The 26,762-nt window shown below is 37.8% G+C and overlaps 1 protein-coding gene and 1 pseudogene across 8 annotated transcripts in view; one reads left to right on the top strand and one right to left on the bottom strand.

Moving 5' to 3' along the window:
- LOC101083598 overlaps positions 1–26,762 on the top strand; it is a 51,849-nt gene that overhangs the window by 1,144 nt on the left and 23,943 nt on the right. For 4 of the 8 annotated variants that reach the window (XM_045059793.1, XM_045059789.1, XM_045059790.1 and 1 more), the window contains exons 1-4: positions 11,770–11,961; positions 20,033–20,154; positions 21,728–21,866; positions 25,446–25,567. In XM_045059793.1, the coding sequence (XP_044915728.1) occupies positions 11,850–11,961; positions 20,033–20,154; positions 21,728–21,866; positions 25,446–25,567 (495 nt within the window). In that variant the 5' untranslated portion in view covers positions 11,770–11,849. Of the gene's footprint in view, positions 1–11,769; positions 11,962–20,032; positions 20,155–21,727; positions 21,867–25,445; positions 25,568–26,762 lie in introns of those variants that run through there. The other 4 variants (XM_019832926.3, XM_019832923.3, XM_045059792.1 and 1 more) reach the window with 1 other exon arrangement.
- LOC101089272 lies at positions 11,228–11,831 on the bottom strand (annotated as a pseudogene).

The following is a 26,762-nucleotide window of genomic DNA, read 5'->3' as shown; positions in this document are numbered from 1 at the left end:
TGAAGCCTGGTGAAAGCACAAGATAACAAGATATTCATTGTTTGAGAACAATGTCAAAAAACCATGCTACCTTTATACCTCTAAACATTGATTCCCATGTTTATTTTCATCCAGACTCATGATTTGAAATATTCATGTGTGCTGATAACTTCCAAACTTAACTTTTTCCTAGAACTCTCTTTCTTTGTGATGTTATTAGTCAATCAGTAGGATTGGGTATTTTTATTATTATACATTTGGGGGGATCATTTTAGATGAGAGGCCAAAATGAAATTAACTTGGAAAACTGATAGAGTTAGCCTTTTAGAAAGTGGAGAAAACCAGACAGGTAGAAAGTGGAGAAAAACAGACAGATAGGAATTGCTGAGTCAAAATATGCTGAGTCTCCTTATTTAAATTTTGTATTGCTAGTTTTATTTATCATATCCCGATTGATTATAAAAACCATAGTAGTTTCCGTTTGTTTTTTTCTGCATTCCTCAGCACAAGATCTTTTATTCCAAAAGCCCTAAGTGCCTACAAAAATGCCACCTACTGCCTGGTTCTGGCAATTGCACAGTTACTAAAATATTCTTATCCTCAAGATTTCAGTTTTGTGGAATCATTTGTAATCTAAATTTCCAGTTTTAGAGACATCAGTTGAGAGCCCCATTTTTCAAAATCAGGAAAACCTGTAAGCATGTCCTGGGTGATAATTTTGTAAACAAGAAGACCCAAGATCACTGACTTTAGAGTACATTTTTACTTTTTTAAAAGCTCTTTTTGTGCCTTTCTCCAGCAGATCCTGTATAGTCAGAGAGCTCATGCAATTTATTAAATGATTTAGAAAACGACAGTGAATTTCTGAGAATGTTTATTAACATGAATATTGTAAGAAATGAGGGTGTCACTTTGCTTTAAATGGAGTGTTTTAACATAAATCTTGAAAAGCAACTTATTAGTATACCTTTTTTAGGTGGTAAAATATACATAACATAAAATTTACCATTTTAAGCTATTTTTAAGTGTACAGTTCAGTGACATTACATACATTTACGTTGTGCAACCATCACATCTGTCTCCAGAACTTTCTCATCTTCCCAAGCTGAAATTCTTAGTATACTTTTTTATGAAGTGGCTCTAAACAGAGCACAAAAGATTCTTCCAGTCAACCATTTTTTATTTTCCTAACTAATTTCCTTCTTCTAGGAAAAAAAAAATATCTTTTATCTCTAGCATTAAGTCACTTGCATAATATCTTATTTGTATGACATTTTCTTAGACATTTAATAAGTATAAATCTCCTTGAATTTGTATACTATTTAATGAAATAGCAAGAGACAATGGTAGGTATTGAGTATGGCTTTGGTTTTGAGTTTTGCAATGCTTATTGAAACTGAAAAACATGTTGCTAACAGGTAAAATCATAATCATTTTAGATACACAAAAGGAAGGATGATCTTTTTTAATGTTTATTTATTTTTGAGACAGAAAGAGAATGAGCAGGGGAGAGGCAGAGAAAGAGGGGGACAGAGGATCTGAAGCGGGCTCTGCACTAATAGCGGAGAGCCCGATGCGGAGCTCGAACCCACAAACCATGACACCATGACCTGAGCCGAAATCAGACACTTTACTGACTGAGCCACCCAGGCACCCCAGAATAATATTCTTGATCTCTGAAGGAATAGTGGGATTATCACACCAACACCTGGAGTCATTTAGGATCAGGCTGGTAGAACTAGAAGCATGGACCAGGGCAGAGCCAAGCACATGTCAATGCCTGATAAACTGAAGATGTAGAAAAAATAGATGGGAGCCTACATTTCACCTTGGTACAGCTTAGGCCAAAGATCTAGGAAACAAATGAATACCAACGTAGAAAGGATACACCCAGTCTGAAGGGCAAAGCACACAAAGATACCGTCTCCCAAAATGAATGAATGAATGAATGAATGAATGAATGAAGTAAAAAATACAGCAGGACCTCAGCTAATTGATTCTGATCTTGTGGCAGAACATCTGTTCTCTTCTATTTCCTGTATATATATAAAATGGGCTCTTGGTCTAGATTTCAAAGTGTAGGAGAGTGACTGCAATCCATTAAGTGAGGAGAGCTGAGAGCCAGAACTGCAAGTGGGACCCCCAATAAGCATATTTTTAAAAAGTACATTGGAACAACTGTATGTTAACATATGCTATTCTGAAGCCACCGAATTTTTCTTGGATATGCAAATACAAATGAGGAAGTCAAACACACTGCCCAAAAGAGTTTCTATTAAGAATCAGATTACAAAGGGTAGAAAATTAGGGTTTGCTCTAAGAAAATTAAAATCATCAAAAAATATTTAATGCTTAAAGAAGATAACAGTAGATGACTAGAAGCTTTTAGAAGCTTCACTGTATCCTATATTTTAGGTATATCTTCACTGACCGTAAGTGGACCTTTTTGTGAGCAGCAGCTACAGAGCTGTTAGAAATTCTTTGAAATTCCCACAAATCTAAAAAGCAAAGTCTGGTTTCTAGTTACATTTGTCAGACAGTATACCGCTTCAGTTCCACATTGCATTACCACTGAGGAAGTATCATAACAAAGATATTCTAATCTTCATTGAAACCATATGAATTAATGAAAGTTACCAAGAACGTGAGGTAACAAAAATAGATTGTTTTTTCAAAAACTAACAGGGTATACTAAGCAAATTGGTACCTCTTTCTTAAATTGGTACCTCTTAAAATTTTTCTATCAAATAAAAAGAATTACACTTTTGGGGCATCTGGGTGTCTGGGTCGGTTAAGCATCTGACTCTTGATTTTGGCTCAGGTCATGATCTCACGATTTGATTCATGAGATCGAGTTATGTCTCAGGCTCTGTGCTAATAGCACAGAGCCTGCTTGGGATTCTCTCGCTCTGCCCCTCCCCCACGTGCATGCACATGTACTCTCTCTTTCAAAATAAATAAACTTTAAACAAAAAAATTAACCTTTTCTCTAAAGTACTTTTGTACTTTGGGGCACCTAGGTGACTCAGTCAGTTGAGCATCCAACTTTGGCTCAGGTTATGATCTCACAGTTTGGCATCAGGTTTACTGCTGTCATTGCAGAGCCCACTTCAGGTCCTCTGTCCCTGTTTCTTTCTCTGCCTCTCCCCCCTCACGCTTTCCCTCACAAAAATAAATAAAACATTTTTTAAAAAGAGAGAATAAAGTACTTTTGTATTTTAATATATTGTTGTGTATAAAATGAGCAGGATCGGGGCTCCTGGGTGGCTCAATCGGTTAAGGGTCTGACTTCGGCTCAGATCATGATCTCGCGGTTTGTGAGTTTGAGCCCCGCGTTGGTCTCTGTGCTGACAGCGTGGAGCCTGGAGCCTGCTTCAGATTCTGTGTCTCCCACTCTCTCTGCCCCTCCCCCACTTGTGCTCTGTCTTTCTCTATCTATCAGAAATAAATGTAGGGGCGCCTGGGTGGCTCAGTCGGTTAAGCATCCGACTTCGGCTCAGGTCATGATCTCACGGTCCGTGAGTTCGAGCCCCACGTCGGGCTCTGTGCTGACCGCTCAGAGCCTGGAGCCTGTTTCACATTCTGTGTCTCCCTCTCTCTCTGACCCTCCCCCATTCATGCTTTGTCTCTCTCTGTCTCAAAAATAAATAAACATTAAAAAAATTAAAAAAATAAAAAATAAATGTAAAAAAAAAGATTTTTTTTAAAAATGAGCAGGATATATAAAAGGATAATACATCATGAACAACTGGGTTTATCCCAAGAATGCACTGTTGGTTTAACATTATAAAATCAGGGGCACCTGGGTGGCTCATTCAGTTAAGTGTCTGACTCTTAATTTTGGCTCCGGTCAAAATCTCAGGGTTCAGGAGATCAAGCCCTGCATCAGACTCCACACTGACAACATAAAGCCTGCTTGGGATTCTCTCTCTCCCTCTCTCACTGCCCCTCCCCTGTTCGTATGTTCTCTTTCCTCTCTCAAAATAAATAAACACTTTTAAAAATAAATGAGTAAAACATTATAAGATCAATGTAATTCACCATATTCAGTACAAAGAAAAACTATATTATTACCTCAGTAGACCAGGAAAAGCATTTGACAACATCCAACACCTCTTCCTGATAATAACTCTTATCAAACTAGGAGTAGAAGGGAACATTCTCAACGTGATAAAGGACATGTGTGAAAAATCTACAGCTAACATCATTCTTAAGATTGAAAAGACTGAGTTCTTTCCCCTAAGATCAGAAATGACAAAGATGTGCACTCATCGCTACTATCCAGCATCATAATACAGCTTCTAGTCAGTACAGTATCTCAGGAACAAGTGAAGGAGGGAGGCATTTCAATTAGGAATGGGTGAATGGATGAGCAAATTGTGGTATATTTTTATAATGGAATACTACTTAGCAAATAAATGGAAAGAAGTATTTGCCCAACAACGTGAATAAATTATACTGAGTGAAAGCAACCATACTAAAAAAAAAAGACTGTATACAGCACGATTTCATTGATTTATAACTAGAAAACGCAGCCTGATCTATAGTGCTAGAAAATACATCTGTGGCAACTGAGTGAGTGGAGGGATTGGAGAAGGATTACAGATGGGCAAAAGGAAACATTTGGGGGTAACAGATATGTCCACTACCTTGATTGTAGAGATAATTTCATGACTGTATCCATATGACAAAGTTTATATAATTATACACTTGAAATATGTATAGTTTATTTGTACAAATTCTTCTATAAAACTTTTTACAAAATGGCCACAAATTCTTTGATCCTCATTCCATGAGAGGTCTGATCTATATTCTCTACCTTGAAATCTGAATGGGCTCTGTTACAGCTTTGGCCCATAGAATATGGCAGAAGTGACACTATGTCAGTTTCAGATCCAGGACTTAAGAAACTGGCAACTTCTACTTTCTTTCTCTTGGAATGCTTGGTCTGGGAGAAGGTAACCATCATATGTGTAGTCTGACTGCCTTGAGATTATCAAACTGTCAGGAATCCCCAGCTAGCCTATGGACAGCAAGATGCTCAACCAGGCTGTAACTGTTCTTGCCATCCTTGCCTAGACACCAGACATAGGAGTAAAGAAGCCATCTGAAATGCCCACTCCAGTCAAGCCTTTCTTACAAATAATATTGCTGTGAACATTCATGTGTAGATTTTTGTGTTAACATAAGTTTTCATTTCTCTGTGATAATATTCAAGAGTGCAATTGCTGGGTCATATGGTAAGTGCATTTTTAGTTTTATAGAAACTGTCAAACTGTTTTCCAGAGTGGCTATTTTTATGTTAATACAAACATACTGTAATCCGATTTTTCTGCATCCTTACCAGCATTTGCTATTAGTGTTTTTTTTTCTTTCTTTTAATACTTATTTATTTTTGAGAGCAAGACACACAGAGTGTGAGTGGGGGAGAGGCAGAGAGAGAGAGGGAGACACAGAAGCTGAAGCCGGCTCCAGGATCCGCGCTGTCAGCACAGAGACTGACGCTGCACTGGAACTCACAGACTGGGAGATCATGACCTGAGCCGAAGTCAAACACTTTTACCGACTGAGCCACCCAGGTGCCCCAGTCAGTATTTTTTTTTTTAATGTTTATTTATATATTTAGAGAGAGAGAGGGCAAGTAGAGACAGGGGCAGAGGCTATCAGCGTGGAGCCTAACACAGGGCTCAGTCTCACAAACCTTGAGATCCTGACCTGAGTCAAAATCAAGACTCAAGACACTTAACTGACTGAGCCACTCAGGCACTCCTATCAATATTTTTTATGTTAGCCATTCTGTTATTTGAGTGATATATCATTAGGTTGTTGAACATCTGCTCATGTGTTTATTTGCCATTTCAACATCGTCTTTGGTGAAATATCTGTCTTTTGCCCAATTTTAATTGTATTTTTTCTATACTGTCATCTTGAGAGTTCTTAATGTATTCTAGGTATAAGCCCTTTGTGAACATATATGTGGTTTGCAAGTGTTTTCTCCAAGTCTGTAATTTGTTCATCCTCTTCACAGAGTTTTTATTTTATTTTTATTTATTTACTTATTTTTAAATTTAAATCCAAGTTAGTTAACATATAATGTAATAATGATTTTAGGAATAGAATTTAGTGATTCATCACTTACATATAACACCCAGTGCTCATCCCAACAAGTGCCCTCCTTAATGCCCCTTGCCCATTTAGCCCATTCACCCACCCAACACCCCACCAGTAAACCACAGTTTGTTCATGTATTTAAGAGTCTCTTGGTTTGTCTCCCTCTTTGTTTTTATCTTATTTTGCTTCCCTTACCCTATGTTTATCTGTTTTGTTTCTTAAATTCCACATATGAATGGAATATATGGAATATATGATTTTTTTTTTGCTTTTCTCTGGCTGACTTATTTTGCTTAGCATAATACATTCTAATTCCATCCACGTTGTTGCAAATGGTAAGATTTCATTCTTTTTGATCGCCAAGTAATATTCCATTGTGTATATACCACATCTTCTTTACCCATTTATCAGTTGGTGGATATTTGGGCGCTTTCCATACTTTGGCTATTGTCTATAGTGCTGCTATAAACATTGAGGTGCATGTGACCCTTCGAGTCAGCATTTTTGAATCCTTTGGCTAAATACCTAGTAGTGCATTTGCTGGGTCATAGGGTAATTTTTTGAGGAACCCCCATACTTTTTTCCAGAGTGGCTATACCAGTTTGCATTCCCACTAGCAGTGCAAAAGGGATACTCTTTCTCTGCATCCTCACCAACATCTGTTGCCTGAGTTGTTAATCTTAGCCATTCAGACAGGTGTGAGGTGGTATCTCAATGTGGTTTTGATTAGTATTTCCCTGATGATGAGTGATGTTGAGCACCTTTTTGTGTGTCTGTTTGCCATCAGGATGTCTTCTTTGGAAAAGTGTCTCTTCATGTCTTCTGCCCATTTCTTCAGTGGATTATTTGTTTCTTGGGTGTTGAGTTCGATAAATTCTTTATAGATTTTGGATACTAACCCTTTATCTGATATGTCATTTGCAAATATCTTCTCCCATTCCATCAGTTGCCTTTTAAATTTGCTGATTGTTTCTTTCACTGTGCAGAAGCTTTTTATCTTGATGAGGTCCTAGTAGTTCATTTTTGCTTTTGTTTCCCTTGCCTCCAGAGACATTTCAAGTAAGAATTTGCTGTAGCTGAGGTCAAAGAGATTGTTGTCTGCTTTCTCCTCTAGGGTTTTGATGGCTTCCTGTCTCACATTTAGGTCTTTCATTCATTTTGAATTTATTTTTGTGTATGGTGTAAAAGACTGGTCCAGGTTCATTCTTCTGCATGTTGCTGTCCAGTTTTCCCAACACCGCTGGCTGAAGAGGGTGTCTTTTTTCCACTGGATTTTCTTTCCTGCTTTGTCAAAGATGAGTTTGCCATGTATTTGTGGGTCCATTTCTGGGTTCTCTATTCCCTTCCATTGATCTGTGTGTCTTTTTGTGCCACTACCATAAACTGTGTTGATGATTACAACTTTGTAATACAGCTTGAAGTCCTGAATTGTGATGCCTTCAGCTTTGGTTTTCTTTTTCATCATTACTTTGGCTATTCAGGGACTTTTCTGATTCCATCAAATTTTAGGATTGTTTGTTGAAGCTCTGTGAAGAATGCTAGTGTTATTTTGATAGGGATTGCATTGAATATGTAGATTGCTTTGGGTAGTATCAACATTTTAACAATATTTGTTCTTCCAATCCATGAGCATGGAATGTTTTTCCATTTTTTGTGTGTCTTACTCAATTTCTTTCATAAGCTTTCTATAGTTTTCAGTGTATAGATTTTTCACTTCTGTGGTTAGATTTATTCCTACGTATTTAATTGTTTTGGTGCAATTGTAAATGGGATCAATTCCTTGATTTCTCTTTCTGCTGCTTCATTATTGGTGTATAGAAATGCATATGGGGGCGCCTGGGTGGCTCAATCAGTTAACCCTCCTACTTCAGCTCAGGTCACGATCTCATGGTCTGTGAGTTCTGTGAGTTCGAGCCGCGCGTTGGGCTCTGTGCTGACAGCTCGAAGTCTGGAGCCTGCTTCAGATTCTGTGTCTCCCTGTCTCTCTGCCCCTCCCCTGTTCATGCTCTGTCTCTCTGTCTCAAAAATAAATAAACATTAAAAAAAATTAAAACATAACCAGGTACAGTCAAAGGTGGACACATTAAATTGATATTACAGGTATTAGAGCTAAAGAGAGTTTTCACATTTACAAAAATTAATGTGTTTCTGTGGCTGTATTTACATTTAAATAAGAAATATATTTAAAAAAAAGAAACGCATACGATTTCTGTACCTTGATTATAAAAAAATCCTCCTTGCCGATTTGGATGCCTTTTATTTCTTTTTGTTGTCTGATTGCTGAGGCTAGGACTTCCAACACTATGTTGAATAAATAATAGTGATGGGAGTGGACATCCCTGTCATGTTCCTGACCTTAGGGGCTTATCTTTCAGTTTTTCCCCATTGAGGATAATATTAGCAGTGAGTCTTTCTTATATGGCCTTTATGATCTTGAGATATGTTACTTCTATCCCTACTTTCTTAAGGATTTTTATCAAAGAAGGATTAGGAGCGCCTGAGTAGCTCAGTCAGGTAAGCATCCAACTTCAGCTCAGGTCATGATCTTGCTGTTCATGAGTTTGAGCCCCACGTCAAGCTCTTTGCTGACAGCTCAGAGCCTGGAACCTGGTGGGGATTCTATGTGTCTGCCTGTCTCTGCCCCTCCCCCACTTTCGCGAGTGCGCACTCTCTCTCAAAAATAAACAAACATTAAAAAAAAAAGGATGCTATATTTTGTCAAATGCTTTTTCTGCATCTATTGAGAGGAATGTGTGGTTCTTATCCTTTCTTTCATTAATGTGATGTATCACATTGATTGATTTGCGAATATTGAACCAGTTCTGTGTCCCAGGAATAAATCCCACTTGATCATGGTGAATAATTCTTTTAATGTATTGTTAGATCTGGTTTGCTAGTATCTTGTTGAGAATTTTTGCATCCATGTTCATCAGGGAAATTGCTCTGTAGTTCTCCTTTTTAGTGGGTTCTTTGTCTGGTTTTGGAATCACAGTAATGCTGGCCTTGTAGAATGAGTTTGGAAGTTTTCCTTCCATTTCTATTTTTTGGAATAGCTTCAAAAGAATATGTGTTAACTCTTTAAATGTTTGGTGGAATTCCCCTGGAAAGCTATCCAGGCCTGGACTCTTGTTTGTTGAGAGGTTTTTGATTACTGATTCAATTTCTTCACTGGTTATGGGTCTGTTCAAATTTTCTATTTCTTCCTGTTTCAGTTTTGGTAGTTTATATGTTTTTAGGAATTTGTCCATTGGGCAGTCTTCCGGATTGCCCAATTTGTTGGCATATAATTGTTCATAATGTTCTCTTATTGTTGTTTGTTATTTCTGTAGTATTGGTTGTGATCTCTCCTCTTTCATTCATGATTTTATTTATTTGGGTCCTTTCCTTTTTCTTTTTGATCAATCTGGCTAGGAGTTTATGTCATTCTGGCTAGGGGCTTATCAATTTTGTTAATTCTTTCAAAGAACCAGCTCCTGGTTTCATTGATCAGTGCTTCTGGTTTTTTGATTTCAAGATTGATTCCTGTTGTAATGTTTATTATTCCATTTCTTCTGCTGGTTTGGGGCAGAATTTTTTGCTGTTCTTTTTCCAGCTCTTTTAGGTTTAAGATTAGATTGTGTATTTGAGACCTTTCTTCCTTCTCTAGGAAGGCCTGATTGCTATATACTTCCCTCTTATGATCTCCTTTGCTGCATCCCAAAGGATCTGGACTGTCATACTTTCATTTTCATTGGCTTCCATATGCTTTTTAATTTCCTCTTTAACTTCTTGGTTAACCCATTCATTCTTTAGTAGGATGTTCTTTTTTTTTTTTTTTAATGTTTATTTATTTTTGAGACAGAGGGAGACAGAGCATGAGTGGGGGAAGGGCAGAGAGAGAGGGAGACACAGAATCTGAAACAGGCTCCAGGCTCTGAGCTGTCAGCACAGAGCCTGACATAGGGTTCAACCCATGAACTGTGAGATCATGACCTGAACCGAAGTCGGATGCTTAACCGACTGTGCCACCTGGGCACCCCTTAAACATGTTGATATTAAAACAAACATAAATCTAGTATGGAGTACAAATTTCAAGTAATTTAACAAATGTCTTTGAGTTCATATATCATTTCCCCTAATTGCTTTATCAATAACGTTGTCTATCAGTGACCCATATTTAACAAATAAGAACACAAGGGCAAAAATCACACTGGAATTCAGATCTTTGTCCTGAACACTTTGTCCAGTGATCACTTTTTCACTAATACTGAAGTAAAAATTTAGCCATTACTTTATAATTTTATAACCCTAAGATTATAATTTATTCTAAGTTCTGTCCTTAAAAATATAAAAAGTGAGTTACTTAATATCTTTAAAGTTGCAAAAAATGTAGAAATGTAAAAACATTATTCACTAAATATTTTTCTTTAATTGTATTTCCTACTTCAGTAGTATGTGGGAGTTATTTTCTTCCTGCTAATGAATACATTTTTAGTAGCTTTTAAACAAAAAATATGAACTTAGGTCCAAATAATTTGTGACACAAAAACCATAAATTCTATTATCCAAAAACAATTAGGAGCTTTTTAAATGAAACCACACAACATCCTAAAAGGCACTGGGATTCCTCCACTTCTAAACCACTGCTAAGCTGGAAAAAAAATCTGGTTCTATCAGGAATCTCAGAATTGAGTGTTCTCCACAGTGGAAAGTATATAGTGCCATTTCAGGAAAAAGCTACTCAGCTCTCACCCCCAACATAATTAGGCTTCATATACTCTTATAAGAAACCAAAACAAATACTGAAATCAAAATAAAAGATTACTTAAGGCTAATTATCATACATACAGGTTGTTTTAGTTCCTTGTTTTAAGCCCCCTTCTATAATATTAATAAAGTAAAATTAATATTTTACTGCAAAGAAAATTTATGGCTAGGGATATGTAAAATATATTTTTGTCATTAGTTCTTACATAATAGTGCCATTACCCAAATGGCAGGAACATTTTATGCCTACACTTCACTTCTGTATTTACAAAGAGAATTTGCATGATGTACATAAATGTAACTATCAGTGAAGGTTTAACAATGGAAATGCAATCTAACATCCATAATATCTGATGTTTTACAGACAGCAATGAGCAACATAGAAGAGATGTATTTTTAAATACCTTTCATTTGAGTGACCTTATGTAAAATATAAAAGATCATTTAGAAGTTCTTGGTCTCCTAAGGAGATTTTCAAATGCACTTATAGAAATAGTGAGATCTTTAAGAAATATCTTCCATGTCCACATCCTGTTGTAATTTCTGCACCATTTTTTCTTCCAATTGCTTTCCTTTGCCGGCAAGAGGGGCCCGGATAAGATGAATGTTTTGCTTGACTTCTTTGATGTCCTGAACTTTCTGTAAGTCTTTATTTTTCTTTAATCTGTTCATTATAAATTTAGCTTGGCATTTCTGTTTGATCTCTTCAACTCTCTTCATTGCATCAATAGTCTTACTCCATAGCTCTCGCTGGTATTTAACAGGTTCATTTCTACATTTTTCAAATTCAAATGAATTATCCACTGTAAGCTCTTTACCAGCTGCTTTACGGAATGCTTTAGTCCACCTGACCTTGCGAGGATTGCGCTTCTTTTTAAAGTTTTTATGACACTTGGATTTACAGAATCTGAACACCTTGCAATCGTTGCGGACAACATCATGCCGTGGCTGGGGTAAATGGGCCCCAAACAGAAATAACACTTCTCAATAGGCATGTTGAAACCGCGGAAGTGATGCGACCCCTAGTAGGATGTTCTTTAATCTCCCAATTATTCATGGTCTTTCCAAATTTTTTCTTAGGGTTGATTTCGAGTTTCATAGAATTGTGGTCTGAAAACCTGCAAGGTATGATCTCAATCTTTTTGTACTTGTTGAGGGCTGATTTGTGTCCCAGTATGTGATCTATTCTGGAGCATATTCCCTGTGCACTCGAGAAGAGTGTGTATTCTGCTGCTTTTGGATGAAATGTTCTGAATATATCTGTTAAGTCCATCCAGTCTGGTGTGTCATTCAAAGCCATTGTTTCCTTGCTGATTTTGTTTCGATGATCTGTCCATTGCTGTAAGTGGGGTGTTGAAGACCCCTACTATTAAGGTATTATCAATGAGTTTCTTTATGTTTGTGATTAATTGATTTATGTATTTGGGTATTCCACATTGGGAATATAAATATTAACAATTTTTAGATCTTCTTGGTGTATAGACCCCGTTAATTATGATATAATGCCCTTCTTCACCCCTTGTTACAGTCTTCATTTTCAAATCTAGTTTGTCTGATAGAAGTACGGTAGCATGATAGATGGTTCCCTGTCCCCTTTCTTTCAATCTGCAGGTGTCTTTAGGTCTAAAATGAGTCTCTTATAAGCAACATATAGATGGGTCTTGTTTTGTTATCCATTCTGATGCACTGTCTTTTGATTGGAGCATTTAGTCCATTTACATTTAGAGTGAGTACTGAAAGATAGGAATTTAGTACCATTGCGTTGCCTGTAGAGTTGGTGTTTCTGGTGATGTTCTCTGGTCCTTTTTAATCTTTGTTGCTTTTGGTCTTTTTTGTTTTGTTGTGTCTTTTCTCCAAAGAGTCCCCCTTAAAATTTCTTGCAGGGCTGGTTTAGTGCTCATAAACTCCTTTAGTTTTTGTATGTCTGGAAAACTCTCTCTTTGTATTTTGAATGACAGCCTTGCTGGATAAAGAATTCTTGGCTGCATATTTTCCCAATTCAACACATTAAATATATCCTGCCACTCCTTTCTGGTCTGTCAAGTTTCTCTGGATAGGTCTGCTGTGTTCCTGATCTGTCTTCCCTTACAGGTTAAAGACTTTTTTTTTTTCTGTTCTTTGTATAATAATTGATTTTCCATCATATCCTAGATATTTTGGATATCATGCCAGGATCATTTTGATTATATCTCAGATATTTTGGATGTTATGCTAAGACTTTTGTTCCTATTCAAATTTTTTTATCAATAGGCGGCTTGTTGTCTTGCTTAGTTCTAACCTGTTGGTTCTGGCCTGCTTTTGTGGGCTGTGTCTCTGATAACAATTTGGTTTTCAGTGTCCTTGCAGTTTTTTCAACTTTGCCTTGTTCTCTAGCACTGTTGCAGTTCTTGTTCAATCTATGCTGGTGTCACCTGCATGGGGAAACTCATTGGCTGCCCTGTCTTGCTGAGCTGCCTTCCAATAGTGAGAATAGGAGACAAGCGATTCAGGACCTTGTTTGCTTTCCACCACTGAGCAGATGGCTAAGAGGTGCCAGACCTGGGTTTTTTAATGCCCCTGGGTAGAGGGTCTGAAGACTGGACAGTCTGCTGCTGGCCCAGGTGTGGAGTGGGGATTAGGGTTCCTCAGTAGGTCTCTGTTGTTTGTCCCCTTTACCAGTCTTTGGCAAGAGATAACACACTTTTCTTAATACTTTTTTTTTTCCTCCTATGCCTGTTAGTGGTTCTGGTATTGGTTTCTCTGGTACCTAGTCCAAGCTACATGGAAGATGAAAAGAAAATCCAGGGAACTCACTGCAGTGACTGTTCTTAAGTCCTAAGGCCCGTAGACAGTTCACCTTCTTTCTAGCTTTCCAATTCCTATTTTATAATTGCCTGTTGAATTATTTCCAGGGTATTTAGTTGTAGTTAGAGGGGAGGAACAAAGGAAAGTGAGGAAAGTTGCCATCTTGTCTGGGACCAGAAGTCCCCTCAATAAATTTTCAAAATTTCAGTAGGGACTTCAGAGTAATACATGATATGAATGAATAATAGGTTGTGTGTGTGTGTGTGTGTGTGTGTGTGTGTGTGTGTGTGTGTGTGTGTGTGTATAAAACCTTGTGTTTATGCATTGTAAGTCATTAGATGTAAGAATATGGATAAGTTAAGGCTAGAGGTCGAAAGTCAGAATTCATGGAGAGGTGCCTGGAGGGCTCAGGTCATGATCTCGCGGTTTGCGAGTTCCAGTCCCATGTTGGGGACTCATGCTCCCTCACTCACACCCTGTCTCCCTCCCTCCCTCTCTCTCTCTCTCTCTCTCTCTCTCAAAATAAATGTTAAAAAAAATTTTTAATAAAAAAAGAAACAATTCATGGACACGAAATAATTTGGACAGGCCCTTATTGCAAAAAGCTAGGTCATGCAGTTGAAAAGAACAGTATGAATGGGAAGGAGTATGGAAAACAACTGGGGAGATTTGCCTCTTTTGTTTTTGAAAGATAGAGTATGAGCAGTGTAGAGGCAGAGAGAAAGGGAGACACAGAGTCCAAAGCAGGCTCCAGGCTCTGAGCTGTAAGCACAGAGCAGGACGGCAAGGCCTGAACTTGTAAACTGCGAGATCATGACCTAAGCTGAAGTCGGACACTCAACTAAGCCACCCAGGCACCCCAAGATTTGCCTGTCTTGAGCAGAAATTATGTTAGGGGTAATAAGGATAGAAAATAGGATGGTTAGACTCTTGATATAGAGGGCCTTAAATATCTAGTATAAGATTTGATAGGTTGAAAAGTAGAAAGACATCCAAAAATTGTAAGGGAAGCAAGTGATATGAAAGTGAGGTTTGAGTGAGATTAGTTTAAAATAGATGTACAAGGTATGTTATAGTAGAGGAACCGAGATCAAGGGGCTAGTCATGAGTTTGTCTAAGTGTATCTAAGTGTGAAGTGATGACTGTAGCTGAGGTGGTTGGAGTGGGAATAAAGAGGAAGTAGGTTTTACAAGCAAAAATGGCAGGACTTGATACTGACCAGGTATAAAAAGTGGGGCTTGATTCGTAGACTATCAGTTTTGGTGACTTCTGTTTACTCATATATTTAGTTAAATATAGGTAGGAAATTTTTAAAGAATTAATGTTGCCCTTTAGAACAACTTTTCTTTCTCCACTCCCTTCCCACCTACATGTGTAATTTGAGAAAAACTTTACTGTCAAGCAACTAACACCTTTCTTTAATCTTTTTCCAAGCATAATACTGTTACCACACATTCTGAAATAGCTATTATACATGTTAAAAGATGTCAGCCTCACCAGTAATTAAGGAAATGCAAATTAAAACAACAAAGTTTGTATGGTAATATTTACTGCTGCCGGGTTTAATGAAACACATATTCTTTTCTGTTAAAGTAAATTGGTGTTATCTTTCAGGAAAGAAATTTGACAATATGTAGCAAGAGCCTTTAAAATGTTTAAGTACTTCTAGTTCTAACCATTTACAATAAGCAAATAATCAGAAATGCAAGAGAAGATGAATGCCAAAATGTCAGTTGCAGTGTCCTTAATTTTTCACAGTTAGAGCTATATCTAAATGTGCATTAGAAGTGAATGGTTAAATAAATACACAATGATGGAATATTGCACAGCCTTTAGAAATGATGTTTTAAGGAATTCCACTTTAATAACAGTAAATAGTTAACGATATAACATGAAGTTCAGATTTACACACTTCAGTAATATCCTATCATATCATGCTTTTTTAACCTGTCTTATAGCCATTATTAGGGCAAAAATGTTTTGCTCTTCTTTTCATAAGTTATTTGCCAACCACTACAGATATTAAAACTAATTTTAGCCTTCTTGCACTAAAAATTTCCGTAGTGCTCAATAATATTAGCTATAATTATTGAACCTCTTAAGAACTTTCTTCCTGGAAAAATATACATATTTATGTATACAACCGAGCATACAGCTTTAGGCCCTTTAAGGACCACATAAGTCCCATATGTAGATCCTCTTTAGGGCCACACTGAAGAATTACTGCTTGGGGCCCCTGGGTGGCTCAGTCAGTTAAAGTCTGACTCTCAGTTTCGGCTCAGGTCAGGATCTCAGTTCATGAGTTCAAGCCCCACATCAGGCTCCATGCTGACAGCACAGAGCCTGCTTGGGATGCTGTCTGTCTCCCTGTCTCTGCCCTTCCCCTGCTTGTGCTCGCTCGCTCTCTCTCTCTCTCTCTCTCTCTCAAAACAAATAAACTTTAAAAAAAAAAAAGGAATCATTGCTGTAACTGAAAAAAATCTCTCTTAACCCTTGAATGTGGTTGAATCAGAGTTTGTTCAGGATAAGAGGTGCCAGTTCTCTTTTTCACATGGTATCCTTGGTATTGGGGTTAAACAAATGCAGTCTTCATTCATAACTACCTTTTTTAAATGACTGAATTTAATACACCTTTTCATAGTATCTCTCAACTGGTAATGCTCACATTAATTGAAGTATTGACTCTCAAATAAACATACTTCACCAGAGAGACAGCTGGAAATCGATTGTGATAGCTTAGAATTTGCAGCCATTCCCATCTGTCATTGTTCCAGCTTCCTTGATCTTTACATATGACTATTGAAGACACTCTTTGGCCTCCACTGCCACCATCGCTTCCAAATTTATTAATCACCCAGTAGCAGTAGTAATCAGGGCCCTAGACGCCACAATGTGATAGAAGAAGAGAATAAACGAAGGTAGCCATGGATTAGAGAACTAGATTGCCAATGTGAGTTCCAAGGCTATATTTAAAGGGTTTTGTTGAACAAGTCCAGAAGACAGCAAGCAGATGGCAAAAGATACGGCTGCAACATCATATGGAGAACTGGTCAGAGGTGGGGAGAAGAGAAGATTATGGTAGTGATAGGAGAACTGTTACTAGCCAGCTGCCTTCTTTGCTATGATGTAGTAATTAAGAGTTCAGACTAAGCCCTGCATTTAAACCCCAACTCCACCTTTTGGCCAGTATGACTGAGGCAAGTAACTGAACCTCTGACCTCATATTTTCGTTGTTTTTGTTACAAAATAGGAATAACCATAGTTACCACCTATAGGATTTTTAGGATTAAATGATAGTGTGTGAAAAGCACCAAGTCTAGCATGACTCAAGTGTTCATTCAGTAAATGTTGTATAGCGTTAAAGGTGATGATTCCTTTCAGAAAAAATGAGTTAATGTTATAGAGAGTCAGATTCTGGCTCAGCATGAGGAAGGAATTCTGTTCCTGAATATGTTCAAGCAAAGACTAAACAACTATCATGTGTGTGTGTGTGTGTGTGTGTGTGTGTGTGTGTGTGTCTGTGTGTCTGTGTGTCTGTGTGTGTCTGTGTGTGTCTTTGTATGCATATGTATATATCAGAGATGCATAGATGGATGGGCCATTTGGTAATAGGTCATAGTCTAAGTTCCTTTTTCACTGTAAGACTTTTTTTTAATTTATTTTGAGAGAGAGAAGCATGCAGGTACATGAACAGGGAAAGGGCAGAGAGAGGGAGAAAGGGAGAGAGAGAAAATCCTCAACAGGCTCCATGACTCGGGGCTCAGTCTCACGAGCCGAAATCAACAGTCAAGACACTTAACTGACTGAACCACCCAGGAGTCCCTGGGCTGCCTTTTATAAGGCAGACCCACATGAAAACTATGTTTTATTAATATGGTTGCTTATGTTACAGAATTAAATCCAAAGAAGTTGGGATAGGAAATATCTTAGTTTAACAAAATGAGACTTTTTTTGGCTTTTCTAGTGATACCATTTACAAATTGAGAGAACCTGCTAAGGATCACTGGTGGGAGTGATATTATTAGAATTAATGTGAGTCATAGAGACTCCCAGACAGTGTTCTATCTAGGGAGGGAAGGAAGCTAAGCAGATGTTAGATATTAATTAACACCTTGAGAAAACTTAGATTTTACAAATACAATTAAAAAGGCCAATTTTTTGAAAAACACATATCAGATGCTGTTTAAGTTCCACCTAAAAGAGTTTGGAATGAATTTTAATAGTATTTTTGTTTCTCTATAATTTTATGTTTTGTCTCCTTCTAGAAGTAACTTTAAGCAACAGCTTAGAACATTATGCTAGATAGGTGAGGAAAGAAAAAAAGCTCAAAGACCTTCTCACATCAGTTCAGCAAACTGAATCTTTGTATTACTGTTGCTCAGTGAGAAGTTATGCAGAGAAAGATCCTTTGTGTGTAAGGCACCGAATAATACAGTGAAAAAGAAGAGTATCTTTATTTAGAAGCAGAAAACCTCCGCTTATTTCCTTATGCTGCCATTGGCCTGCTTTGTAACTTTTAATTGTTATTAGTGACAGGATAATAGCATTCTGAACCAACACAAGAATTATTTTTTTGTTTAAGAACAAATCATGAGCTTACGTACAAACAGCCCACAATTCGGGGGCAGGGAATGTGGAGACAGGTGACATTAACCTTCAGGATCTCCGTGTTTTCCTTCTACAGCTATTTTGAAACAGACCCTTTGGCATGCTTTTACTCTAGTAAGAAGAGTTCAGTATAAGAAAGTCTTTTAAGAGAAAGGTAAAGGGGCGCCTGGGTGGCGCAGTCGGTTAAGCGTCCGACTTCAGCCAGGTCACGATCTCGCGGTCCGTGAGTTCGAGCCCCGCGTCGGGCTCTGGGCTGATGGCTCAGAGCCTGGAGCCTGTTTCCGATTCTGTGTCTCCCTCTCTCTCTGCCCCTCCCCCGTTCATGCTCTGTCTCTCTCTGTCCCAAAAATAAATAAAGGTTGAAAAAAAAAAATTTGAAAAAAATAAAAAATAAAAAAAAAAAGAGAAAGGTAAAATATTTTCATTAGTAGTACTTTCCAGTCTACATTTGGCATCCCAAGTGGTAGCTAACTTTATGAGTATTTTACTTTCAGATAAGTCACATTCTATTTAAAATTACATATGAGCTGCTTGGAAATAATACTTTTTTAGAACCAGAAAATATTAAACATGCCTAAAAGTAGAAACAACTGAACAATAAACACCCCTTTTATACCCTCACCTAGATTCATCAGCTGTCAATCTCTTAACTAGACCTTCCCCATCTTTATTGCTACACATACTCTCCCTTACCTCATCTACCCCTCCACTTTTTGCCAGATCATCCAGAAGTAGGCCATAGCCATCAGAAATATTTTCTTTTGGGGCATCTGGGTGGCTCAGTTGGTTGAGTGTCTGACATCGGCTCAGATCATGATCTTGAGGTTCATGAGTTTGAGCCCTGCATCGGGCTTACTGCTGTCAGCACAGAGCCCTCTTCGGATCCTCTCTCCCTCCCTCTCTCTCTCTCCCTCTCAAAAAAGAAATATGCTTTTTTTTTTTTTTAAGGTAAGCTCTACACCCCAACAAGGGACTCAAACTCATGACCACAAGATCAAGATTTGCATGTTCCACCAACTGAGCCAGCCACGCACCCCCAGAAATACAGTTTTAATGATAATTTTACCTGCTGCTCAAATGCAGCAGAGCATCACGGTCGTTGTTAAGTTTATTACATAGTTGGTGTCAGCCATTAGTGCTTATTATCTTAAGGCTTAGGTACGTTTTGTTGGAGGCAGGGATACTCAGTTTAGTTATCTTCTTAGCAGTCTCTGTGATGCCTCCTACACTAAGATGTGTATGGTCTGAGAAGGAATATTTAACCACTTGCTAGTGAGTTTAAGACCCTAAAAAACTAATGGCAGTGCTATTTTCGAGTAAAAATAGTTTAAATACTACATATTATTCATGTGTTTACTTATTTTAATGTTTATTTTTAAGAGACAGAGAGAGCACAAGCAGGGGAGGGGCAGAGAGAGACACAGAATTCTTAGCAGGCTTAAGGCTCTGAGCTGTCAGCACAGAGCCTGATGCACGGCTCTAACTCATGGACCAAGAGATAATGACCTGAGTTGAAGTCAGACTCTTAACCAACTGAGCTACCCAGGTGCCCTTAAAATGTTACATATATTTTAAATTCCTTTGTTCTTCTTGAACAGGCTGAAATAGTCAAGTTTTGTATTTTCAAACAATTTGGGAAAAAGAAAAATTCACTATTTGAAATGGAACGTTTATTAGAATTTGAATATTTCATTGGTTAGAAGGCTTATTTATTGTTATAAATTGATGCTTTCTGATGGAAAATATGTCCATTGTATTAATTTAGGTATGACCAAAACCATAAAAGATTTTTTTTTTCCCCCAGGAGATTTTGATGAGTTCACTCAAGATAATAATGACATTATGTTGAAAAACATAGCAGAAGACCTTCGGAATTGCTTACCTCTAGAAACCATGCTTTCCTCAGAACATCTAGCGCTCCAAAAAGTAAATACATTAAATTAATTTACTTTCAGTGCTATTTGAGGATACTCCTATTCTTCCCTAATCCCACAGCCTCTCTGGTCTAATTAGTCCTGAATTCTGCTTTAAACAGTATTTCATTTGGTTCTTCAGCCGTATCCCTAATTCTTTTGAGTCTGTAACCCTCTGGCTCCCATTCATTCAACAAATATTTTATAAGGGCATCCTGTTTGCCAAGCACTTAACCCATCCCCACCCCCCTACAGAACAAGGCCCAACCGTAATCTGGTCCTGCCTACATCATTGTCCTGGTTTTCTGTTTCCTGTTCCATTTCCCTCACTTTTATCAAAGGTGAAATTCATCTTTTTGTTTCCTTCTCCTGCTTTTGCACTGTACAATTTTTGCTTATTCAGTTCCTTTATTCCTAAAATAAGTCCCATGTTTCTTATCCAGACAACCCTCTCATTCAAGTCCCTTCAGATCTCAACTCTTATGAGGTACATATGCTAGGAATATTGTTTCCTAAAGCAAAGCTAATAATAATCCTTCTCCTACTAATCTGAAAACAGCAACTCTCTATGTGGTTTTTCAGCATGCAAATTCCTAAGCAGAAGAACTAAATTCCATAAATTTTTGATAGTGCTGTGCACATTGTGAACACTTAGCAAATCTTAGTAAACATCCAGTCATTCAGAGTGGATTCTCAAAGGTGGAAAGTAGTGAATAGTATAAAAACTGAGGGAGTATTTGTAATATAGTTTGGATGTTATTAATAAGACAGTCCTGTATCAGTGGCATGATATACCAAAATATATGAAACAAGGAAAAAGTATATTCATTGCCTGTAATCATTGACCCATAATCCCTTATTCTGACAAATGATTTTTATCTTCCTTTGTTTCTTTCTGGTCCTTGTGTTATGTTCATACATTTTACACACGTATAACAGATTCATGTATGTGTAGGTATAGATATAATTTTGTAGGTCTCTAAGTAAATAGGTTGATTCTTTATTATAGTTAAGGTAAAAAGAATCAGAAATATTTTTTTTGTAGCCACTTGCTATTATATCATTTTTTGCCAGTATTAATAAAGGGTTATTAATTGTCAGCAAGAAATTTTACTAACATCTTTATTATTTGAAAACTTTGTCTCTGGGCTAAGATTACTTGCTAAGTATTTTGATGGGTAGTCACTGACATGTAGGACTCAGAAGAACGTGGTATTAGTTTTAGTTTCAATTCTTTCTTATGGTCGTTTTCTTTGGAGAAATCTGAGTATCAGTTTCTTTGTCTGTAAAATAAACTACTTAGGATGGACAGGATGGTCTCAAAATACTCCTTTAACTCAAATTTTATATATTTCTCATGGCCATGTTTTACATCATTTTGCATCAACTTAAAAGTTTCTAATTGTCTCAGAAATAAAATGAAAGAAGAACAGGGTTGCTCTTCAATAAGTGAAACTTGTCTTTCTGTGCCTTGTTGTTGCTCTCAGATTTTTAGCATATGAACCACTGATGTTTTGCCTTATTTAGCAATAAAAAGGGACTCCTTTGTACTTTGTTTCTTTTGAAGTTCTTCTTCTCTCCACCAGATACAGCAGCAGCCAGAACCCACAGTTCACGTTGATGCATTCCTTTATGATGAAGACTTTATTGATTCATTATGTGAGGAAGGAAAAATGAGCAGAAACTACTGTATGGTGTGTGGCTCACACCAGACTGCACCTTTAGGTAGGCATTCAACTATGCAAACCTGATGATTTTGTGTCTTTTCTTTACATTTCATGAGAATACAAATTCTTTTTTTTTAATTAATTTTATTTTAAGTTTATTTATTTTTGAGAGAGCACTTGCGAGCAGGGGAGGGTCAGAGAGAGAGAGGGCGAGAGAGAATCCCAAGCAGGCTTCACTGTTAGCACAGAGCCTGACGTGGGGCTTGATCCCACCAACTGTGAGACCATGACCTGAGCCGAATCAAGAATCAGACGCTTAATCAACTAAGCCACCCAGTTGCCCAAGTATGCAAACTCTTGACCAAGGCATTCAATGGTTTTTGAAAGAAAAAGGCCAACCTCCAACATAGCCATTAGCAATTATTGAGGTTTAGGGAGGCAAAATAGAAATCTATCCCAGGAAAGTTAGGCCACTTAATGCCTCCAGGGAGGGTCTCTCTGCTTTTCACAGAAGTGACTTTTCAGGTCCAGAAACTAATCAGAAATAACTGAGTACAGGGAGACCAACTTATACTTTCCAAACTTACAAGAAATTCATAGATAAACCATAATGCTAATTCATTTACAATAAGAACTATAACTGCAGGGGGGCTGAAATGTTCTTATAAAAGCATCTACTTGAGAAGTCAGATAGGGGCACCTGGGTGGCTCAGTTGGTTGGGCGTCCGAATTCGGCTAAGGTCCTGATATCACAGTCCACGAGTTTCAGCCCCACGTCGGGCTCTGTGCTGACAGCTCAAAGCCTGGAGCCTCCTTTGAGTTCTATGTCTCCCTCTCTCTCTTTGTCTCTTCCTTGCGCTCTCTCTGTCTCTCTCTCTCCCTCAGAAATAAACAAACATTAAAAAAAAAAAAAAAAAGATAGTAACCAGATATTGTTGGATGGGCATGGATTCAGAGGACAGAGATAGATAATCTTGGGAGCACCTGGGTGTCACAGTTGATTAAGCATTCAACTTCGACTCAGGTCGTGATCTCACCATTCATGAGTTTGAGCCCCTCATGGGGCTCTGTGCTGACAGCTCAGAGCCTGGAGCCTGCTTTGGATTCTGTCTCCCCTTGTGTCTCTCTGCCCCTCCCCCACTCACACTGTCTGTCTGTCTGTCTGTCTCTCTCTCTCTCTCTCAAATGTAAATAAACATTTAAAAAAAATTTTAGGGGCACCTGGGTGGCTCAATTGATCAAGTGTCCAACTTCAGCTCAAGTCATGATCTTATGGTTCATGGGTTCAACCCCTGCATTGGGCTCTGTGCTGACAGCTCAGAGCCTGCACCCTGCTTTGGATTCTGTGTGTCCCTCTCACTCTCTGCCCCTTCCCCACTCACATTCTCTCTCTCTTTCTCTCTCTCTCTCTCTCTCTCTCTCTCTCTCAAAAATAAATAAACATTAAAAAAAACTTTTTTTTTAAAATTTTTTCTTAAAAAGATGATCTTGAGAAAGAGTTTATTCAGGCCATGATTTGACCTAGTGAAACATCTCCAGTCCATAAGAGAGTACAGCTCTAGTGACAGAAAGTCTCTTGCATCTCTGCCCCTAAGATGCAACACTTATGTCTCAAATGGGAAGCTAGACTAACCCCATGCTGCTAATATGCTAACTCTTCTGTTAATATATTCTTTGTTCAAATTGGATATGATCATCTAGGCTGTTGCTTTAGACATGCTATTTCAATCTTCCTGGTCACTTAGATTTAGTTATTGCTTATAGTGGCCTACCCCTCCAGGTAAGTAATCTTGTGTTGATATTACTGATCTCAGATAATATCATTGTCAAAAGTTGACTACTACCAAATTTGTAATGTGCTGCTAATACAAATATATTGTCTCTATATTATAATGGGGAATTAAACTTCCCTGATTTACTTGTTTAAGATTCTATTTTTAGATAGTACTCACAATTTCCATTTGAGATAGTTAAAATTCAAGAATAGAAAAGGACTTAGATAAGAACCATAAAAGGAAAACTAAAAAGTGAATTACAACTATAATACCATATCAGATCTGATTTGCAGAAGTCTAAAGAAGAGATATGTTTGACACATAGAAATTTGAAAATTACAAAGCATTTTGTGGGAAAATAGATGCATTTTCCCATGGAAATTAGGTTGTAAATAGTGACTAGGTGTGCAGGCCAGCCCATATAACTACAGTGAATCTGAAAAAACTATCATCTTGTGGAACTCTCCTTCTATGAAAAGGGGCTTGTCTAGCTTGTCTAGCTAATGATGACTCTGTAACCCAAGGCAGAAGCACTAATGTGACAAAGAGGGTAGTGAGGATGAGGATTCTAGGCAGAAAAGGATAGTAGTGGTCAAACGCTTTATTTCCTTCCAAGGGATTAGCCTGCCTGCTTCCCATTTTCTTTGCCACCATCTATTACTTATAGCCAAAGTATCTCCCCTTCCTACCATTATATTATGTAGAACATAATATAGCAAGTCTTTAAAAAATATACTCAGGCTCTTCCAGATACTTGATTACACAAACAATAGAGTGACATGAGCTAGGAGGCTTGTAACAGTTAAAAAATTGTAGCAGTTAAACTCAGAAATAAAAATAATTTATGGGAATATCTTCACCTCCCCTCATACCAGCCTCCTCCTGCACTCCAGAACACATTTTAGGTTGGTCAGGGCTGCCACACTGCACAACTCCAGAGATGGTCATTCATTTGATAGTGTGTGTTCTATGCAGTAGTGGGTGGCTGTTCTGTGGTTGCTCTGGGATGAGGGGAGAAAGCCAGGTGGTATGGGAGTTAGGAAGCATCCCACAGAATAAGAGTCCTAAGGAAAAGAAGGGGAAACCCAAGGACAAGGAAGTGAGGGGCACAGGGATAGGGACAGGTTGCTAAGTAGCTGTTCCCTAAATGTCAGAGACTTCATGTTTATTCTTCTCTAACACAGCTCAGAGTGAATGAGTACAAAATTATCACATTAATTTTTTCTAAATAACCTCTGAATGGCCTTTGTTGATGAAGAGAAAAACATGAAATATGCTTTCTAGGGGCACCTGGGTGGCTCAATCTATTGGGCATCCAACTTCAGCTCAGGTCATAATCTCACCATTTGTGGGTTCGCACCCCACGTCGGGCTCTGTGCTGACAGCTCAGAGCCTGCAGCCTGCTTCAGATTCTGTGTCTCCATCTCTCTCTGCCCCTCCCTCCCTCCTTCTCTCTCTCTCTCTCTCTCTCTCTCTCTCTCTCTCTCTCTCTCTCTCAAAAATAAACATTTTAAAAAATTACAAAAGAGGGGTGCCTGGGTGGTTCAGTCGGTTAAGCGTCCAACTTTGGCTCAGGTCATGATCTCACAGTTCGTGAGTTCAAACCCCTCATCAGGCTTTGTGCTGACAGCTCAGAGCCTGGAGCCTGCTTCGAATTCTGTGTCTCCCTCTCTCTCTGCTCTTCCCCTACTCATGCTTTGTCTCTCTCTCCCCTTCAAAAATAATTAAAACATTAAAAAATAACAGTAAAAAAAAGAAAAAAGAAATACGCTTTATAAATATGGTTAAAAGAATTAGAAATACAGAAGAGAATGTTTAATACCCAAGTACAATTTGATGTTTATTCTGTTCTAATTCTCCAGGATTTATTTCTCATTCCTTCTCCCTCATGGAATTGAAGTTCATTTATCATCATGTCCTCCCTGATCTGTCGGGAAAGGTCTTGGTTGACGTTGGCTCCAGGCTTGGCACAGTCCTTTATGGGGTAAAGTCCAGCTTGTGGACACACTCAACATTTGGAAAATACTTTCTTCTCCTGCTAGCAACAATTTTGCCTGCCACCATCCAAGGTGACAGCTTGGCTTTATTTATTAGAGTAACAGAATAATAAGGTTAAAATAACATACTGGACTTGGAATTTCAAAGGCCAGCTCTCTGATATCCTTTACTAGTTTGTCTCTGTGACACAAATGAAGGAATAGCAACAAAACAGAAGCAGGTGACCCTCATAACACTTTGCTGTTTTGCCCATCACTACTGATGGACTGAGGTTTGGTAAGAGCTTTTAGTAAAACTTTTATAAAATTTACCTAACCTAGGAAATTGCATATGGCCGTAACCAAGTCACTTAACACCCTGGCTTCAAGCTCCTCACCTGTAAATAAGCTAACTAAATGATATCCAAGGACACATCTTGCTCCAATTTTCTGTGGTTCAAGTTTGAACGGAGACATTTGTTTCTGAAGTATCACTTCAAGGTGGCTTTTTAAAAAAAATTCAAATCACGAGTATTTCTAATGTTCTTAAATGGTTTTATCAAAAAACTTAAATGTGGTTTCTGGTTGTCATTAGCAGACTTGTTAAAACATGTGGCCAACAGCAGTAGAGACTCATACCAGAAACAGGCACCATCAGTTCCCAGCATCCGTTGCTGCTCTAATCAGAAAGTTAACTCTTTAGTGCTTAGTTTATGTTTTAGTGTTAAGACTTACATTCTATAATTAGCAATGATATCTGTAGTAGAAAATACAGATCGTCAGGTGGTTTTGTTTGGAGAACATTAGAGATTATGATTGTTTACCATATTTGCTCCACTCTTGTCCATTTTCTGATTTGTTGGAAGAGTATATAGCTGAAAGAAATCTGGCTGTGCAGGTATGTGGCAACGTTAATAAATTTAAACATATTGTCATTTTTCTCCATATTAATATGGTTAACGATTCAACAGAAATTTTTGAATAGCTACATATGTTCTGTTGAACATATTCTAAAAATCCATCATGAGCTGTGAATACAAATCTGGCTTATACATGGGTGTTAGTTGATGTAAAATGATATTCAGAATATGATTTGCCTTTCCTTCCATATTATTTTTTTTGTAATTGCGACCAAAAATGGATACGTTATAATATCTAGTCCATTCTTGATTGTTCTTGTTGACTGATTGGTCAACTATCTTT

The sequence above is a fragment of the Felis catus genome, chromosome B3 (genome assembly GCF_018350175.1).
Source record: "Felis catus isolate Fca126 chromosome B3, F.catus_Fca126_mat1.0, whole genome shotgun sequence".
Classification (NCBI taxonomy): domain Eukaryota; kingdom Metazoa; phylum Chordata; class Mammalia; order Carnivora; family Felidae; genus Felis; species Felis catus.
The sequence above is the reverse complement of the archived record's forward strand: the minus strand, read 5'-3'. Positions and strand labels throughout refer to the sequence as shown.